This window comes from Danio rerio, chromosome 2 (assembly GCF_049306965.1).
Source record: "Danio rerio strain Tuebingen ecotype United States chromosome 2, GRCz12tu, whole genome shotgun sequence".
Taxonomy (NCBI): Eukaryota; Metazoa; Chordata; class Actinopteri; order Cypriniformes; family Danionidae; genus Danio; species Danio rerio.
In genome coordinates, this window is record NC_133177.1 from 46,743,539 (window position 1) to 46,763,647 (window position 20,109).

Here is a 20,109-nt window from a genome sequence, read left to right on the forward strand (position 1 = left end):
TTTAGCCACAGATCTGCCTTGTTTTTTTGAATGTTAAAAGCCGTCACATTGGGATAGATGACAGGGGTTTTATAGGTAAGATAAGGTCAAGTCTGCATTAAGAATGTTGTTTGAGACGCAATAGATAAATATTCAAGGAACACTCCGCTTTTTGGGGGGAAATAGGCTTTTTTACAATCCTCCAAGTGTTACACAACTAAGTTTTACCTTATTGAATCCATTCAGCCAATTCCTGGGTCTGGCAGGAGCGCTTTTAGCTTAGCATAAATCATTGAGTCGGATTAGACCAGTAGCATCTCGCTCAAAGTCAAAAAGTCATTTTTCCTATTTAAAACTTGACTCTTTTTGTAGTGACGCTGTGTAATAAGACTGATGGAAAATGATAAGTAGCTTGCTTTGGGCTATTTTCAGGTTTTGTATAATATCATTGTGCCTGCTGTAGCCATGATATGGCAGCAAAGTTCCTTGATTATTACACCAGAAGGAAAGTATAGTTCCTAGCCATATCAGCCTAAAGAAAATAGCAGCTTTCCATGGAGTTTTTACATTTTTTATGCAATCTTTGAAAATCTCAATGTTCCCTTGACTTTTAGCCACAGATCTGCCTTGTTTTTCTGAATGTTAAAAGCCGTCACATTAGGATAGATGACAGAGGTTTTGTTGGTAAGATAAGGTCAAGTCTGCATTAAGAATGTTGTTTGAGACATAATAGATTGAAATTTGAGGAACACTTCGCTTTTTTTGGAAATAAGCTTTTTTCACAAGCCCCCAAGTGTTAAACAATCGAGTTTTGCCTTGTTCAATCCATTCAGTCGATATCTGGGTCTGGCGGGAGCACTCTTAGCTTAGCTTAGCATAAATCATTGAATCAGATTAGACCGTTAGCATCTCACTAAAAGTCAAAAAGTCGTTTTTCCTATTGAAAACTTGACTCTTTTTGTAGTTATGCTGTGTAATAAGACTGTTGGAAAATGATAAGTAGAGACTATTTTCAGGTTTTGTTTAATATCATTGTGCCTTCTGCAGCCATGACATGGCAGCAAAGTTCCTTGATTATTACACCAGAATGAAAGTATAAATCCTAGTCATGTCAGCCTAAAGAAAGCAGCTTTCCATTGAGTTTTTACTTTTTTTATGTAATCTTTGAAAATCTCAATGTTCCCTTGACTTTTAGCCACAGATCTGCCTTGTTTTTGCTGAATGTTAAAAGCCGACGCATTGGGATAGATGACAGGGGTTTTGTAGGTAAGATAAGGTCAAGTCTGCATTAAGTATGTTGTCTAAGACACGACAGATTGATATTTAAGCCACACTCCACTATTTTGAGGGAAATAGGGTGTTTTTACAAGCCCACAAGTGTTAAACAACTGAGTTTTATCTTACTGAATCCATTCAGTCGATCTCTGGGTTTGGCGGGAGCGCTATTAGCTCAGTGCAGCACAAATCATTGAATCGGATTAGACCATTAGCATCTCGATCAGTCAAAAAGTCATTTTTTCTGTTTAAAACTTGACTCATTTTGTAGTTATGCTGTGTAATAAGACTAATGGAAAATAAGTAGCTTGCTCTGGACTATTTTCAAGGTTTGTATAATTTCATTGTGCCTGCTGTAGCCATGATATGGCAGCAAAGTTCCCTGATTATTACACCAGAACGAGATTATGGTTCCTAGACATACCAGCCTCTAGAAAATAGCTACTTTCCATTTCCCATCAGACTTTGTAGATGTTGGAACTACAGACGAGTCTAGCTTTAAATAGCAAATATCAAAACTCTTTTACAATTTTAAATGAGATGCTAATGGTCTAATCTGATTCAATGATTTATGCTAAGCTAAATGTGCTCCTGCCAGACTCGGAGATTGACTGAATGGATTTAAAAATGGTAAAACTCACCTACTTAACTCTAGGGGACGTGTAAATCAAGACTTTTTCAAAAAAAACAAAAACAAAAGAAGAGCAGTGTTCCTTTAATGGATATCCACTGCTTTATTCAGTATTTAGTTAAGTAATCGAATCAGTTTGTGTCGTTTGATGGTACAGGAAACTTTGTGAATTAATGAATGGATGGGGTGTCCTGTCACTGGTATAGTAGGTAACTGTAGCGGACCACTGCTGTTTGTACACATGGTGCTTTTCTCATGTAGACTCTGCATATGTCGTCTGCATAATTCTGGCTGATTTGAGTCCAGTCTATAATGCTTAGGCCTATGCGAGTCTGGATGTGTGTGTGTGCTTACATCGCCTTGCTTTGGTCTGCGAGTCAAATGGTTTTGTGACTTTTTTTTATTGCGCTTACTAATGATTTTGAATCTAAAATGGACAGATTTAGTATCATGCAAACCAACTGTTGTAAAGGTTTTGAGTGTTTGATTGAAATGCCTTCCGCTTTGCAACATCTGAGTTGTTCAGAAAATGTCAGAGGGATTTTTTTGGCCACTGTCTGTGAATGAAACAATCAACTTGTGGTTAGTGCAGACATTAGTGTAATGTCATATGAAAAGATCTTCAGGTTTTACATTTGTTTAAAGAATGAGGAATGAAACTCAGGTCCTGGATTTTTCTCTTTCACTGATGCCAAATATTTACGTCTACTGTGCAAGAACTATATTTTACTGTCGTTTCTTTTAGTCTCTCCGTGAGTGGAGTTGTTTCACATTTCTTTTTATAATTGAATTTGTCCATTTTAACTGCATTAGATTATGGTTGGTTGGTTGGTAAAGATCAGTGTTATAAAAAAATAATTACATGTTTCTCCCTTTTTTATCTTCAGAGCTTGTAAAATTGTAATCATGTTACACACAATTTGCATTGTAAGTGCCTTTTTCATTTTTGCATCAAGCCCACTGTCTTTTGTTTCTACTAGTTATTTATTGAAATAAAGAACCCAAAACACTGGACTGCATTGTTATCAGGTTTGTTTTTGTGAGTCAGCATGCCTTATAATCAAACGTAAGAGATTTTATTATTAAATGACTTTTAGAAATGTCTGCGCTTTACACAGTTTAGCTGTGTAGTTTGTTTTTTCATCCATTTATATTCAGCACGTAGGCTATATACCATGGTACTGTTAAAAATTTGATTCAGTTTGACAGATGAGCTGATCTATATAAAGTGAACAAGGTAACATTTATGGAATGATGGGTTTTATGTGCATTTTTATTTTACCAATTAAAAATGCATTAAAGGTGATTGTCTTCAGAAACATTTTTTTTGTGCTGGTTGAAAGTGTCTTTACTTTCCAAAGGTAATGATTAAAGTCAATGATCTAAATGTATTTATATGTATTTTTATTTTCTGGGTAAGGCATAAAAAAGACTAAAAAATGCTCTTCTAATTATAAATTGTCAAGCCGATAATTCCCATAATTCTGATAAAAAGTGCAAACTGTCTGTCAGCAAATGTAGATTTGAACAACTGCGCACCTGTTCATGCAGATTGTGCGTGCACTCATGCCAAGGACATGAGTAACAGCGCTAAAAACAAATGCTGAATCAACTTTTTAAAATCCTCAATCAAATTTGTAGTTAGTTTTGCACGCTGGAGGGAGGACGACACTATGGCTGAAGAATTCCTAAAACTATTTGACTTCACGCAAAGCTGATGTAGATTGTGTTGTTATGAATGGGTTATATGCACAGAAGTGTTGTTCAGCCACTGAATTTTTCTGGAAACATTATGAGTATTTTCAATTTCATAAGGGACCTTTTACAGCATCAATAATATAGATTTTTATTTCGATTCCCCGCAAAAAGCCAAAACATTACATAGAAATCATTGAACAAATCATAAAAGAAGTGTAAATTTAAAGTAATTCATCTGTAGTAATAAGGGAAAAATCATTTACTTCATGAAGATCCTTTATGAAGTGTATGCTAAAGAGAAGTGCCGTAGCTTATCAAGGTGCTTAATTGCTAGAACGGCTGAAGTAGCTTGAAGATATGTTTCTGTTTGTTTCCATGTTTATACTAGTGTTTGTGGCACAGGGATGAGGAACTGTAATGCTGTCAAGGTCTAACTAGAACTTCAGCAGTGCAAAAGCATGGGATGAAAACCGGTTTCAAGGATTACAGCAGTTTGGAAAAGTCACTGCTTTAAAATAGCAAAAGTTGTCATACCGTTCCTAGGGTATATTTAAGTTTATTTATTTTACATCTTGTCAAAGACGATCTTATTTATTTAGGGCAACTATATTTCCAGTACTAAACCATCCACATCAAAAGTTACTGGACAGCCCACAATTTAGCAAATGTTTGAAAAAAAAAAAATGCTATAATCATCTATATACTGCATAACAAGCTAATGAACCTGAAATGCAGTGTTCAGTGGAAAAAAATGTAAAATTTTTTTTTTTTTTTACAAACATAAAAATAACTTATTTGAGCGCAGTAATAACAATACTGTGAAACGTGATATTTTATCCAGGGTTATCATACCGTCAGAATCTTATACCGGCCTATGCCTAACTATGCCTAACTAGCCTACCTGGAAAACAACGGCACATATCGTTCATAAACCACACCTGTCAACATTAGGCTGTGAAAATAAGGGGAAAGGAAGGCAATGCGGCCGTTTTTATATTTATTTTAAAGTGTTTTCAAGCCTAAATGAGAGGAAGTATAGTTCTCTTGAACAGCCATTCACATTTAAGAGCAAGGGGCGTCCCCTGGTGGTTCAGGGGAATACTTTAACTGTATTAAAGCGGGACGGGAGAATTTTGACCGGTATGTCATAAACCAATCAGAACCAAGCCTTCCACAACTCCCTACTTTTAGGTTCGAGAGGACACTCAGACTGTATGAACAAAGTAAACTACACTCAAACTTTACTTCAATATTTCAGAAACGTCCTGTAAATTTATACTGTGAACATTTATTTACAACACAACTTCAGGAGGAGCCTTAGCAGTAGCTACATATCAAGGTAAGTAACTGAACTGTTGTAAAAATTAAATGTAAGTAAAGCGTTTATGTTATATATATGTTGGTCAGCTTTTACAATGTAGATCCTGTTTACAATATAAGCAGTGTTCATATACATTTAATCTGACATTAAGAACTTAGAAAGTGTGTTAACAGCATCCTGTTCTTTCACATTTAGATGGATATAACAGTTTTGTTATTATCAGCTCTGCTAGGATTTGTTTCTTATGTCGGTGCTAACACAGGTAGGCTAATATTCAATTTAGCAACATCAACTTTTTAGTGCCTAAGGGAACATTTTAATGTTTAGGTATTTGGGGTTTGTTTCCTAGTAATCATGTGGGTAAATGTGAAGTGCTTTATTATTAATATGCAAAGAAAAACCTTTAGAAATGATGTTCTGCAAAATCAGTAATCACTGAATGTTGTTGTGTTGTGCTCAGACAGTAATCCATGCATTTCTGCAAATGCCAAAACCTGTGGAGAGTGTATTCAGATCGGCCCACAGTGTGTGTGGTGCAAAGATCCTGTAAGTTCTTTCATCTACACTGATTTTCTCCTTGTATGACTGTTGATCAGAGTCTTCCTGGACGATGTGTAGCTCAGCAAGTCTCTTCTTGCATCTAAACAGGATTTCAAACCTTCACGCTGTGATGACATTGAGTCCATGGCGAAAGCTGGCTGCACTGCAGACGGTGTAGAAAACCCTCGAGGAGCGGTCACTATTGACAAGAACAAACCCGTCACAAACCGTAAAACTGATGGAGGACAGAATCTGAGGCCCGATGAAATCACGCAGATTCAGCCACAGAAAGTCAAGCTGAACCTTCGCTCAGGTACTGGATCACAGAAACATCACTGGATCTGTCTAAATATGTTTTGAGAAAAGAATCATGACACTCTCATCCAAATGTCAATCAAAATATTGCTTAGTCATCTCAACTCAGCAAGCAATGGGCTTGGGCTGTCAGTAAAAATCTATTAGATGTCTAACAACAGTCAAAAATAGACTAGTGACCAAATAGACAGAAATAAAGGACTACAGATTCGAAGTTTGCGTAATCTGTCTATTAGATGACTAGTTGTCTATGTTAAGACGTGTATTAAACACAAAAATATTTGTTTGCTAAGAATGTTGCGCCAAACTTAATTGACTTATTTTGTTTCTTGTTTCTTAGTCACAGCAGAAATAAATTTGAGAATAAATTTGCCACTCAATGTAATGAAAGTGAATGAGTTATTGTAATGAGAAAATGAACAAGCAGCAGCATTCATTCATTTTCATTCAACTTAGTCTCTATTTCAGAGGTCACCACAGTGGAATCACCTCCCAAATATTCCGGCATATGACCTTTCAGCCACAACCCAGTACTGGGAAACACTTATTCACACACATTACAGCCAATTAAGTTTATTAAATTCACGATTAGCGACTGTGGGAGAAACTGAAGCACTCAGAGAAATATGCAAACTCCACACAGAGCTGCCAACTGGTCCAGCCGGGACTCAAACCAATGACTTTCTTGCTGGTAGGCAACAGTGTTAACCACTGAGCCATCATACGGTCCATTATATAAGTACGGTGGCCAAGAGAGCTTAACGCGCAGCAATTTTTCCCGAATGATGTATAACAGACCAAGGAATTTTTCCTAAAGACGCGACTGGGATGAGAATCAGCAGACCATGGTGCTCCACTGGAAACAGAGGGTTTGCCATCTCCAGTTTGGAGGAGAGTCCTTACCACAGGTGGAGGAGTTTAAGTATCTCAGGGTTTTGTTCATGAGTGAGTGAAGGTAATGATTGACAGGCGTATTGGTGCAGCTGTAATGCAGTCGATGAACCGGTCTGTTGTGGAAAAAGAAGGAGCGGAGCAGAAAGACAAAGCTCTCGATTTACTCGAATCTACGTTCCTACTCTCACCTATGGTCATGAGCTTTGGGTCATCACCAAAAAGACAAGATCTCGGAGACAAGCAGCCGAAATGAGTTCGGATTGAGTGAGAAGCTCTGTCACCCGCGAGGAGCTCGGAGTAGAGCCGATGCTCCTCCATATTGAGAGAAGTCAGCTGAGGTGGAAAGCAAACTGTTTCAGATGCCTCCGGGACACCTACTTAGGGAGGTGTTCCAGGCATTTCCCTCTAGGAGGAGGCCTTGGGGAAGAGACAGGACACGGTGAAGGGACTATTTCTCAAGATTGGCCAGGGAATGCCTCGGGATCCCCCCGGAGGAGCTGGAGAAAGTGTCTGGGGAGAGGGAAGTCTGGGGATCTCTCTTAAGACAGTTGCAAAACAGCGTAATACAATGAGTTGCCTAATTACCCTAACTTGCCTAATTAACCTAATTAAGCCTTTAAATGTCACTGTAAGCTGAATTCTAGTATCTTAAAAAATATCTAGTTAAATATTATTCACTGTCATCATGGCAAAGACAAATAAAAAAATCTGTTTTTAGAAATGAGTTATTAAAAATATTATGTTTAGAAATGTGTTGGAAAAAAATCTCTCCGTTAAACAGAAATTGTGGGAAAAACATGCAGGGTGGCTAATAATTTTGACTTTAACTGTATATTCACTTTATATTGAACTATTCACTTAATTATGAATATAGTAAGAGGTCTGATCCCCTGTAAAAGAAACACATTTTACCTTTCTGTATGTTTCTCATCTCTTCTCTCCACAGGAGAAGCACAGAAGTTTACTCTCAAGTTTAAGAGGGCAGAGGATTATCCCATTGATCTGTACTTCCTGATGGACCTCAGTCACTCTATGCTGAGCAATTTGGAAAATTTCAAAAACCTGGGAACCGAACTCGCCAATGAGATGAAGGACATCACGAAAGACCTGCGTATAGGTCAGGAGGACACAAACGCTCTCGTTCACACCTTTGTTTGTTTTTAAAGCTGTTAAATGATCCGATAACTCCTGTTTGCAGGTTTTGGTTCATTCTTTAGGAAACCTTCCATTCAGACGAACCCATGTTTTCCAGATAATTGCATAGCTCCATTCAGTTACTTTAATGTACTGAGCTTGACGGACGATCATGCATTGTTTACACAAGAAATCAGCAAGCTGAAAACCTCTGGAAACCTGGATTCTTCAGAGGCAGGATTAGAGGCATTGATGCAGGCTGCTGTCTGCACGGTGGGTCAAGATGAACATTCCTCAAAAAAATAACTAGAGTCAAAACATGTTTGCACATGCAGTGTTGTACCTGTGCACACATCGAATCTAATGGTAAATGCTTCAAATTTAGGAATGAGAAAGCTGAACACAAAGTATATGATACTGTGTACAACAAATTGCTGCGTCGTCATGTTATATATTTAGTCATGGGACGGTTAAGATTCTAATGGTATGATAACCTTAGATAAAAATAGCACTGTTTGTCAGTATCACGGTATTGTGAGTACCTTGGTTCAAAATAAAAAAAAATAATAATAATTTTTTATCCCTATTGAACTTGATATATTTTATTTTCAGAAACATTTATAATATTTTGGAACAGTAAACATGTCAGGCTAAATAAATAAAATAAGTCACAGACGTCACAGAACATTCGTTTCAAAAACACAGATTTCTTCTTGTATAGGCATTTCTGATATCTTTCTTTTCTTTCGATATGAAGTAAGCCACTGCACTGTTCATTTTCAGACCCTACTTGGCTGTGCGATTTGGGGAAAATATCTAATTACAATTTTTTTGATAGATATTGTGATTTCGATTTAATTTGCGATTTTATTTTGTTGTCAAGCTTCAGCTCAATAATCTGTATCGCAGGTTCTTACTGTTAAAATGCAGCGAGTGTTAGTTAAAAAAAGGACCTGAAATGATATTAACTTACTTAAACATTATTCAAATAGTTTTTAAAATGTTCAGAAATTAAAATATTTTTTCTCTAGATCAAACATTAAACACTAATTAAATGACCTTACCTTTCTTTAAACAAGTTAAACTAAAATTAGGGAGATAGTGTAGTATGCAGACAAAAATAATAATATTATAAAAATACAGAACAATCAGCAAACTAACCTGGATGAAATAACTCTGAAATTGTACTTTGCTGTTGCTTACTACTATACTGAGTGTCACAGGCAATACTTTTAGTTGACTTTTTAGCAAGACACTCTTTATATAGCCGCCTGTGCTGCTTTTTTAGTTGCTGGTTGTTGTATTTTCTCATGCTGTCGCAACAATTCTCACAAATTAACAGTTTTTGTTTCGGTGTCTGTGACTTTAAAACTAAAATATTCCCATATTACAGATCTTCTGTTTTTCTTTTATGTTAATCCATCTATTAATGCAAGCTCCATTCTCCGTTCTGTATAGTTTGGTTGCTCAATTCTAATCAATTCACTCACTTGGCTAGATCCCACCCAGACGGCAGTCACGCATTTTCTCTGGCTGGGCAAATTAAATAATACATAAATAATTCATATCGCAGCCTCTTGCAGTTAGCTAATTGCAACGTTCTAAATCGCAGTTGTGATTCGATTGAAATTTATCGTACAGCCCTACATGTAAGTTACATTTAAATTTAGGTGTTAAGCAGATGATTTTTCCAAAGTGAGGAGGCATACAGTGATTCAACAAGAAGAGGCAATACACATAAAAAGTGCGAGTTATACAAAGTAACATTTTTTAGAGAGAGAGAAAACGCGTTTCTACAAGCGGTTTGTTTAGGCCATCCACCTGTGTGAAGCACACTCAGAATTTAGAGTATACTGGTTGATGTGTGATGAGGTGGAGCAGAGAAGAGGGTATACATTTGTTAAGTGGTGACGTATGGAATATTTTTTCCAGGTTCAAGCCACTACACATTTTATTTGAGAAAATATTCATTTATGACAACTTTTTAGTCATATCACACATTAAAATGAGTTTTATATACAATCATGGTGTACACAACAGCCTCTGGACTTGCTGCATCACAGACACCAATATTTTAACAATCTATAAAAAATTTATCACTTTCTGGTCTTCTAATATTAGGCATGGATTAAATCGCGGTCTTGATTTTCAAAAGTATTACAGCACTTTGTAAATGTTTATTATTACCATTTGATGAGTCTCATACAGTTTGATAGACCTCTTAGACTTGAAAGCCGCTTCACGTGACGTCACACTTAACAAGCGGATTGGTTTTTATTCATCAGGTGTTTAGGTGCTCTTAGAAAACATAGGTTCAGTTGTCGTTTGAAAGCTACCAGTGAGTTTGCAGCCCGTGTGGGAATAGGAAGATCATTCCAACACCATGGAACATTAAAAGAAAAGGTTTTGGAAAGTATAGCTTCTCTGGAATGGTGCCAGGGGATGTAGACCTTCAGGAGCAGGTGGATGTAAGAGGGTGCAGTGCCAGTAGCTGTTCTGTAAGCTAGCATCAATGATTTTAAATTTTGAATGTTGGTTTATAAGTGATATGTTTTTCAGATGTTTCCTGAATTGCGGGCTGACCAGTAACTTTTGATGTGTACGGTTATTTTCTGTTGGAGATACTGTCACCCTAAAAAATGTACACATACCGTAGGAACAATATAATACAAAATAGATTATTTTAAAACCTTGACTTTTCCAAACTACGGTAAACCTTGAAACCGGTTATCGCCCCATGCCTATTGCAACTTGATGGTTCTGATTTTTCAATCAAAAAAACAAACCATGATGTCACCATGTGATTGAGCATTTATACACTAGGAAACACACTAATAAGAGTCCTAGGCATCCCTTTGGACAAAACCTGTATTCTGTCTGCTGTGTTTCAATTTGTATCTCAGGACGTGATTGGCTGGAGGAATGTCACTCGTCTCCTTGTGTTTTTCACGGATGCTGGACTGCGTTTTTCTGGTGATGGAAAACGAGGTGGCATTGTTCGTCTAAATGATGGGAAATGCCTTCTTGACGATAATATGTACACCAGAAGTGACTACTCTGTAAGTATGGGTTTCTCAGACAGACTGATACCCTAGTTTAACTATCCATCTTTATGTATCATTTGATGTATTTTCACAGGACTACCCCAGCCTCTCTCAGCTGGTAGACACAGTTACTGACAATAGCATTCACACTATCTTTGCTGTGACAGAGCAGTATCGGGATCTTTATCAGGTGTGTACATGCCACGCTGCAACAACATCATGTTCATCATTATAAGCTTCAAACTTAAAGGTATAGTTCATTCAAAAATGAAAATTATGTTATTAAATACTCACTCACATGTCATTCCAATCCTTATTCATCCTCAGAACACAATTGAAGATATTTTAGATTAAATTTGAGAGCTCCCACATCCTCCATAGACATAAAATACCAAGAAAAAAAAACAATCCTCAAAACCAACAAAATGCCTTCAGTGGTTCGAGTGGAATATAATTAAGCTAAAAAAATACTTTTGAGCACACATAAAACAATGATGACTTATTCAAGGTTCCCTTCAATGTCAGTATAGGCCGCACATTCACAAGTGCACTGGGCTTATTTTACACACTCAGTTTTATTTTATACACACAAGGTCGCATATGCCTCATATGCCTTGGATGCACCAGTACATTGTTTCAAACTGAGGAAGTCATGGGTAGGCATCCAAGATAATGTTCACTGTGACATTGGACAACAGAGGTAAGGATCCACATGCAGGGGCAAATAGGAGCATACACAAAATCCAAGAACATAGTCAAAAGCAAGCAAACTGTCAGGGAAGGGCGCAAAACAACAGGAAGAATAAACAAAAACACGGAAGGGCAAGGCAAGGAAAACGCTTTCTAATGCTAACAGAAAAAAGACTCAGCAAAGTGTATGTAAAAAGTAAGGTGTATAAATAGTTCTGGCCGTTTGTTCATGATGAGCTTCCGCTGTGTGTGAGTAATCCATCGCAATGTGGAACTAGTGTATGCGTAAGGTGCATGATGGGAGGTGTAGTTCATTTTAGTGGAAAATGTGTAGTTCTCCAGCGATATACAAACACTAGATCACTCGTGATCCTGAGAGTTCACCCTTTACTGACTCTGAGAAGAAGAAACAAAATGAAAGCATTCTTGAATTCTCAAAGAATTTGTATTCTAAAGATAAACAAACATATAGGTTGTGATGGGCAAAGCAAGGCTTCATGAAATACTTGAACAGAATGAAGCAAATGTGTCGAAGTTTTGTAACGTTTCGAAACCCATCTGTACACAGACATCTAGTGGTCATTTTTATGTATTACTCTGGAACAGCTTCAGCAAAGAAACAGTAAAGCAAATTGAGGTATTAAAACCCATGTTGTAGAGTTGAGGTTTCAAGTGATTTAGTGGAGCGGTGAGAATTCCTGACTAGCATGCAGAGATAATGGGTTTGAATTCAGGGTGATGCAGCTATAGATGTTAGTTTTTAAATGCTCTGTTCTTGTGACGTGTTTTGTTTTAACATTGGTCTGACATCCCACTGAACACTTTGTGAATAAATATGTCTTGTTTTAGTCATAAAAAGTAACAATATTGAAATACATCAAGTCATAATTTCAGAATATTTGTACAAGCCGGGATTCAAACTCGGGCCATTTGCAGCATCGTTACTCTGTGTACACGCACAGTCCACTAGGCTACGTAAGAAAGATATTTGTTTTTCCGACCCTGTCAGTCAAATGCAGATTCGCCAGGTTTTGAATCGCGGTTGTTGCTAGATCAAATACAGTTGAGGCAGCAAGTTAACAAGAATTATTTTTATTTATTTATTAAATTGACCATTTATTGTATTTTATTAACGTCTACCCAACCCGCACAGTAATGTAAAAACAGTAGTTGTACAGAGTATTATTTATCTTGTTTATTAAATTTCCTATTTATTGTATTTTATTAACGCCTACCCCCACCCTAACCCTAAACCCAACCGTCACAGTACTGTAAAAATATTAATTATTGTTATGCAGTGTCACAAAAATGATGCTGTATTGATGTGTGTATATCTGCAGCAGTATCCTATCTAGACTTTACATCAAATCGCTTCTAAAATGACCATTTTTTGCATTGCTGTAGTCACGTGACCTGGTGTTTCGAAACACTTTAGTCATGTGATCTGGGTGTTTCTTATCATTCTTCAGGATCTCAACATTGAGTCAAAACTCAATCACATCAGCCATCCCTACATCTAGGGCTCAGGTGTCAAACTCAGTTCCTGGAGGGTCGCAGCGTTGAACAGTTTAGTTCCAAGAGTAATTAAACACACCTGATCAAACTAACTGAGTGCTTTAGGCTTGTTTGAAATCTACAGATAGGTGTGTTGAAGCAGGGCTGAAAACTCTGCAGGTGTTTGACACCCCTGATCTAGAGGCTTTGGAACAACATGAGAGTGTGTAATTAATAACAGAATTACAATTTTTGTGTGAACTAATCCTTTAACTGAGAATGTTTAATGAACTGAGTTTGACTTGGAGTACAAATGTATGTGTTTTGCAATAGGAGCTGTCTGCTAAAGTGCCTAACTCAGCAGTGGGGACACTCTCCACCAGTGGGGACAATCTGGCTAAGCTCGTCATTGATGCATTAATTGTGAGTTCACGTTTGATAGTGTTCAGTTCTGGTCCTTTTTAAAGTTGAAATTAGACTAAAATCACTGTTATTATTTCCTTTTTTACAAAGTATTTTACTCAACAGCCACAGGCTTGTTAGATAGATAGATGATTTAACTCACTGCTAACATGATTTAGCACAACGCTTTAATGTTTTAGCAAGTTGTTAGCATGTTTATAGCATTATTTAACACAGTGCTAGCTTATTTTAGCACATAGCATATTTTAACACTGCTAGCATGTTTCTGCTTATTTTTACAGATGTAGCATATTTTTAAAGATGTTTTAGCATATTGACGTTTTAGATAAATAGATTTGTTTGTATCTTACTGCTAACAAGCTAATCAAACAGTTCACACAGTTATGTTTGATAGTGTTCAGTTCTAGTTCTTTTTAAAGTTGAAAGGAAATTAAACTAAAATCACTGTTATTATTTCCTTTCTTTACTTGACAGCCACAGCTTGTTAGATAGATGATTTAACTCACTGCTAACATGATTTAGCACAACACTTTAATGTTTTAGCAAGTTGTTAGCATTATTTAACACAGTGCTAGCTTATTTTAGCACATTCGTGGTATGTTTTAAACACTGCTAGCATATTGGGTTGCTAGCATGTTTCTGCTTATTTTTATAGATGTTTCAGCATATTTTTAAAAGAAGTTTCAGCGTATTGGCATGTGTTAGATTAATAGATTTGTTTTTAGCATACTGCGAACAAGCAAATCAAACATTAGCAGTTATGTTTGATAGTGTTCAGCTTTAGTTCTTTTTAAAGGTGAAAGGAAATGAAACTAAAATCGCTGTTTCTAACTAAAACTAAAACTAAAATTTGAAACTAAAATCATTAGTTCCTTACAAAGGATTTTACTCAACATAGATGTAAGATTTAACTCACTGCTAACATGCTACAGGGTTGTTCATAATCTTAGATATGCACTCAATCCATTTTAATATTGGTTGAGTGGCACAGTCAGATCAACAGTTCTGTGGCAGTAAAATTAAAGGTTACTCAAAACCTTAAAATGTTTAAACTCTCATGTCTTTTTTCATCAATTATTCTTTTAAAGACAATGTTTTATTTGTTCAAAAATTTTATATCTCACAGAAAGTCTTCAGTTTAGATCATGATGAGGGTTAGGAAACTATGCCTGTAAATGTATAGCTTTGATTTATTTTTGATATTTGCCCAGCACTAATATGCTCTCTGTGTTTAATTCTGTGCATTAGCCTCTGTCCTCTGAGGTGATTGTGGAGAACAGCAAGCTACCTGATGGTGTGTCCATCTCTTACGTCTCCCACTGCAAGAACGGAGTGAATGGAAGAGGAGAAGATGGGAGAAAGTGCTCCAACATCTCCATTGGGGATGAGGTGAGAGAGTGAATGCAATATATTTCATTATGTCAAACAACACTAAATAAATAACATGAATTGTAACTCAAAACCCACTAAAATACATTACTGACAAGAAACTGAATTATTTATTTACATGTAACGATATCTGATATGCCACAATGAAACATTTATGAATGTCTATATATTTGATTTATAATTTATAAAGAAATGTTAAGTATTAACTTGGAAAAAACCATAAATTTAGCTTCTGTCTTGTAATGTGCTTACTGTGTTAGCATTCAAAAGAACATTTCACTCCCTCCACCCTCCCCCTCCAAAAAAATACACATTAGTTTCTATTTCCATTCTAAAAAATATGCAACTGTAATGTAAACACTGTGTTTTCATTATATGTGCCTCACAGGTGTTGTTTGATATAGAAATCACGGCTAAAGGCTGTCCGTCTAAAGGTAAACCAGAGACCATAAAGATCAAGCCACTGGGGTTCAGCGAGGAGGTGGAGATCTTTCTCAACTACATCTGTGAATGTGAGTGTCACAAAGACGGGATCAAAAACAGCCCCGAGTGTAGCGGAGGACAGGGAACGCTGGAGTGTGGAGTCTGCAGGTCTGAGAAGCTGTCATTCTCTCTCCTACATAAATGAAGACATGACAAACTTTCTGACTGACTGTTTTCTCTCTCATATCAGGTGTAATGAAGGTCGATCTGGCAGAATTTGTGAGTGCACCCAGGATCTGGATGCATACTGCCAGATGGATATGTCGTCAGGCATCTGCAGCAACAATGGCGAATGTGTCTGTGGAACCTGTGAGTGTAAGAAAAGAGAAAACCCGGAGGAGAGATACAGCGGAAGGTACTGCGAGTGCAACAACTTCAGCTGCGACCGCTTCAACAACAAGCTCTGTGGAGGTATAGTGACTTTAATGTCAAGTCAATATTTGCCCTCTTCACTTAATCTATTCAAGCTAGTGGACAGAGATTAAAGGTGCCATAGAGTGCATTGATTCGACATGTTCTTTGATATCTACAATTAAGTTAAAGAAAATTCTCTAAAAATGCTCATTTAGGAGGAATGGGCTATATGCACAGCAAGTGTTTTTCAGCCACTGATTAACTTAATCGGTGTGCGGTTGATGTGACTATTTTCAATTTCATGAGGTTGATTTTACAGCTTTGAGAATGTTATTTGATTGAAATATAATCAGTTAGACCGACTTAAGCATTCATTAAGTTGGTCAACCTTTAAGTGAGGTTTATTCATAAACTAATTTCAAGAGGATCAGGTTCTTATGACTGCTTGCAGCTGGTCCCGCATTTTTCAATTTATGATTCACCAATCAGACGATTCCTAAGCCATCTTCGTTTTGAAGAATCCCCCCTTTCACCCCTACCCTTCCTTCTTTCCTAGATGGGTGGCACGGTGGCCCAGTGGTTAGCACTGTTGCCTCACAGCAAGAACGTCACTGGTTCTAGTCCTTACCAAGACAGCCGACATTTCTGTGCAGAGTTTACACATTCTCCCCGAGCTCACCGGTTCCCCGGTTTCCTCCCACCGTCCAAAAACATGCAACTTAAGTTAATTGACTAATCCAAATCGGCATCATAGACATGCTCTTAGTAAGTAGTTATCTCCTAAGAGCAATCACTATCTGTTCATTAGCTACTACAGCAGGGGGATTCTCGAGATCTACCTGAGCTCAAACTCCCCTCTCGCCTTGCAAACGGATGGGAGCCCCGGGCTCGAGGATCTTATGAGCTCAGGGCTCTCTCCTGGGACAGCATGCCAAACAAGCTTTATAAACAATCATCAGCTAAGTGTGAACTCTTAAATGAAGATGAAAGACTGTTTAAATGCAAGCGTCATCAGGAGCAGCAGGTGAGTGCTGAAACTCCATTGAAAATACTGTGGAAAAATATATTTCTGTATTTAATGGAACAATGGAATATAATTCAGTGCGTCCAGTCTGAGACCCACTTTATATTGTATTTCAGTCAAACAGTAAAGATCATTGATTCACAAAGAAACCAGATATTAAATGCAACAATTTTGTAACGCTGTAACAATTTACTAAAACTGAATGCGCTGGCTTACTGAAAACAAAAAGTCCCAGTGCATATACCCCATTACCCCGGGAATCAAAAGCACTGCTTTGACCATATTTGGAATGGTCATGAATATTAATGACCTCTGCTCTGTTGCTCTGCAGCCCATGTCAATGCCTGTTCACACACAGCGTGATGAACTCTGAAACACTAACGTGGAAAATAATCGTACTTCATTTGACAAAAAAAAAAATTGAAAAACAAACAAGTAGATGCTCGTTTTAGATTTGCATTAGGGGTGATCTGTAAGCAGCTACTGTAAGTCTGCTCATCTGTTACTGCTCCTGAGTTATGTATCTAGTGCATAAAACATGCGCTAAATTATAACTATACACAACAAAAGGGACCAACAGAGATGTATTTAGAGTTTTATATTGTGAATTTAACATATATGAAAAAACCATGCAGGTATTAATAATAATCTCCGCATAAATAGATGTGTTTTATAAAGTTTATTGGTGTTCTTTCACAAAAAAAAAACAAAAAACAAAAAACAGAAGAGCTGAGTGATATAACACCATGCATAAATCCACTAAGGGCTTATGCTCAGGAGTTTATATATGTTCGTGGCCTCAAAATTCACAATAAACACGTTAGTTCAGGGGTCACCAATCTCGATCCTGGAGTGCCGGTGTCCCTCCAAGGTGTAGCTCCAACTTTCCTCAACACACCTGTCTTTGTGTTTCAAGTTTACCTAGTAAGACCTTGATTAGCTTGTTCAGGTGTGTTTGATTAGGGTTGGAGATAAAATCTGCAGGACACCGGCCCTCCAGGAACATGTTTGGTGACCACTGCGTTAGAGTAACAAGATATACATTTAAACAGACTCTATGCCACTTTGGTGTGAACACAAAAACATTGTGGACACTTACCCAAAGCTGTGGGTAGATTATCTTTTTTGTTTGTTTGTTTTAAAGGAATAGTATACCCAAAAAATAAAATAAAAGAATTAAGTCATGCTCAAGGCGAGGCAGTGGCGCAGTAACTAGTGCTGTCGCCTCACAGCAAGAAGGTCGCTGGTTCGAACCTCGGCTCAGTTGGTGTTTCTGTGTGGAGTTTGCATGTTCTCCCTGCCTTCGCATGGGTTTCCTCCGGGTGCTCCGGTTTCCCCCACAGTCCAAAGACATGCAGTACAGGTGAATTGGGTAGACTAAATTGTCTGTAGTGTATGAGTGTGTGTGTGGATGTTTCCCAGAGATGGGTTACGGCTGGAAGGGCATCCGCTGCGTAAAAACTTGCTGGATAAGTTGGCGATTCATTCCGCTGTGGCGACCCCGGATTGATAAAGGGACTAAGCCGACAAGAAAATGAATGAATGAATGAATGAAAAGTCATGCTCAAGCCAATAGTGTACACCCTATTTTTTTCAGATGAGCACAGTCAAAGTTATATTAAATAATATGGCTCCCCCCAGCTTTATAATGCGGATGAATGGAGCTTTTGGAGCTACAAAAAGCCTGTTCATGCATCATAAACATAATCTATATGGACTGCATTAATAAATGGCTTCTAAAGCAAATCAAAAACACACATTTATATAGATCTAACCATAAAGTCAGATTAAAGATTCATCAGTTTTGGTGGAAACCTTTAATATGTTCATGTGTTCTCCACAGGTCACGGTCGATGTATGTGCGGGCAGTGTGCATGTGAATTTAACTACGCCGGCAGTGCATGCCAATGCTCTATGGATACCTCGAGCTGTCTGGCCAGTAACAAACTGATCTGTAATGGACACGGCATCTGTGAATGTGGACAGTGTAAATGTTTGGACAATTGTCAAGGTCCAACCTGTGAAATCTGCCTAACCTGAAACAGTGGTGTGAAAAGGAAAAAACTGACACCTGAAAGCATATCCCTCAATTTATACTGTACATCATATTGAGACACATGTTATACATTTTAATTATTGAGTGTCATCATAGGTCAGTAAGATGATGTTGGTTGATGCAATATGTTTGCATGTTATTATAACCTACGAAACAGGTTATGATCTTACAGTATATACAAGATTTATACAATTTATATTTTTAGAAATGCTGTGATGCAAAAATACTACACAGAGTGAATTGTCTTAATGCCTGGGATTAAATATGGGTGTTTCAATTGGTTTCAGTGGTACAATTTGTCAAGAAGACCCTGAGTGATCATTTCTTATAGTGGAATATGCGGTGTATATTAAATATTACAATAATGTATCACTAAACATTCAAAACCGATTTGTCAAGTTGCACTTTCACTTATATATATGTAAAATTTGAACATTTTTATTAATCTATAAGCTTTTCACTTTACTTTGTAAATCTATAATGGCAATCTGACTGTAGGCAACACAGTGGCGCAGTAGGTGCTGTCGCCTCACAGCAAGAAGGTCGCTGGTTTGAGCCTCAGCTGGGTCAGTTGGCGTTTCTATGTGGAGTTTGCATGTTCTCCCTGTGTTTGCGTGGGTTTCCTCCGGGTGCTCCGGTTTCCCCTACAAGTCCAAAGACATGCAGGTGAATTAGGTAAGCAAAAACTGGCCATAATGTGTGTGTGTGTAATTGAGTGTGTATAGGTGTTTCCGAGTGATGTGTTGCAGCTGTAAGTGGCTTAAAACGTGTGCTGGATAAGTTGGTGGTTCATTCCGCTGTGACAACCCCTGATTAATAAAGGGACTAAGCCAAAAAGAAAATGAATGAATGAATGAAATCTGATTGTATTTAGAATTTATTCATTCATTCATTTTCTTTTCGCCTTAGTCTCTTTAAGAATCTGGGGTCGCCACAGCGGAATGAACCACCAACTTTTCCCAACATATGTTTTTATGCAGCGGATGTCCTTCTAACTGCAACCCATCACTAGAAAACACCCATACACACTCTTTCACACACATACAATATGGGCACACCCGGAGGAAACCAACGCAATCACAGGGAGAACATGCAAACTCCACACAGAAATCGCAACTGACCCAACCGAGGCTCGAACCAGCGACCTTCTTGCTGTGAGGCGATTGTGATTTCTTATTTCGACCTGCAGGTGCCTCTAGTGTTCAACATTAGCATTTCATCCATCATCTTTACACATTAGTCCTTTATAATCTCATTTTCAGAGTTCATTTACGCTTTAAATATTATACAGAAAAAAGAAAGATTTCACTCATTAAATCTTCTATGGATGATCTTTAGATATTGTTAATACTGTTAAATCAGAGC

The 20,109-nt window shown here is 37.5% G+C and overlaps 1 protein-coding gene across 2 annotated transcripts; it reads left to right on the forward strand.

Moving 5' to 3' along the window:
* Positions 1 to 4,756: 4,756 nt before the first annotated feature.
* itgb1b.2 (integrin, beta 1b.2) lies at positions 4,757 to 19,133 on the forward strand. 2 transcript variants are annotated; one of them, NM_212928.2, is made up of 13 exons: positions 4,787 to 4,922; positions 5,100 to 5,166; positions 5,365 to 5,450; positions 5,553 to 5,757; positions 7,600 to 7,770; positions 7,852 to 8,060; positions 10,691 to 10,846; positions 10,926 to 11,021; positions 13,349 to 13,438; positions 14,687 to 14,827; positions 15,216 to 15,418; positions 15,501 to 15,721; positions 18,532 to 19,133. In NM_212928.2, the coding sequence occupies exons 2-13, from the start codon at positions 5,100 to 5,102 to the stop codon at positions 18,726 to 18,728; spliced, it is 1,842 nt and encodes a 613-aa protein (NP_998093.2). In that variant the 5' UTR covers positions 4,787 to 4,922; the 3' UTR covers positions 18,729 to 19,133. The 2 variants fall into 2 exon arrangements, with proteins under 2 accessions (XP_021335221.1, NP_998093.2); XM_021479546.3 differs by lacking the exon at positions 5,100 to 5,166 and having other exon boundaries at positions 4,757 to 4,922; positions 18,532 to 19,021.
* The last annotated feature ends 976 nt before the right edge of the window (positions 19,134 to 20,109 follow it).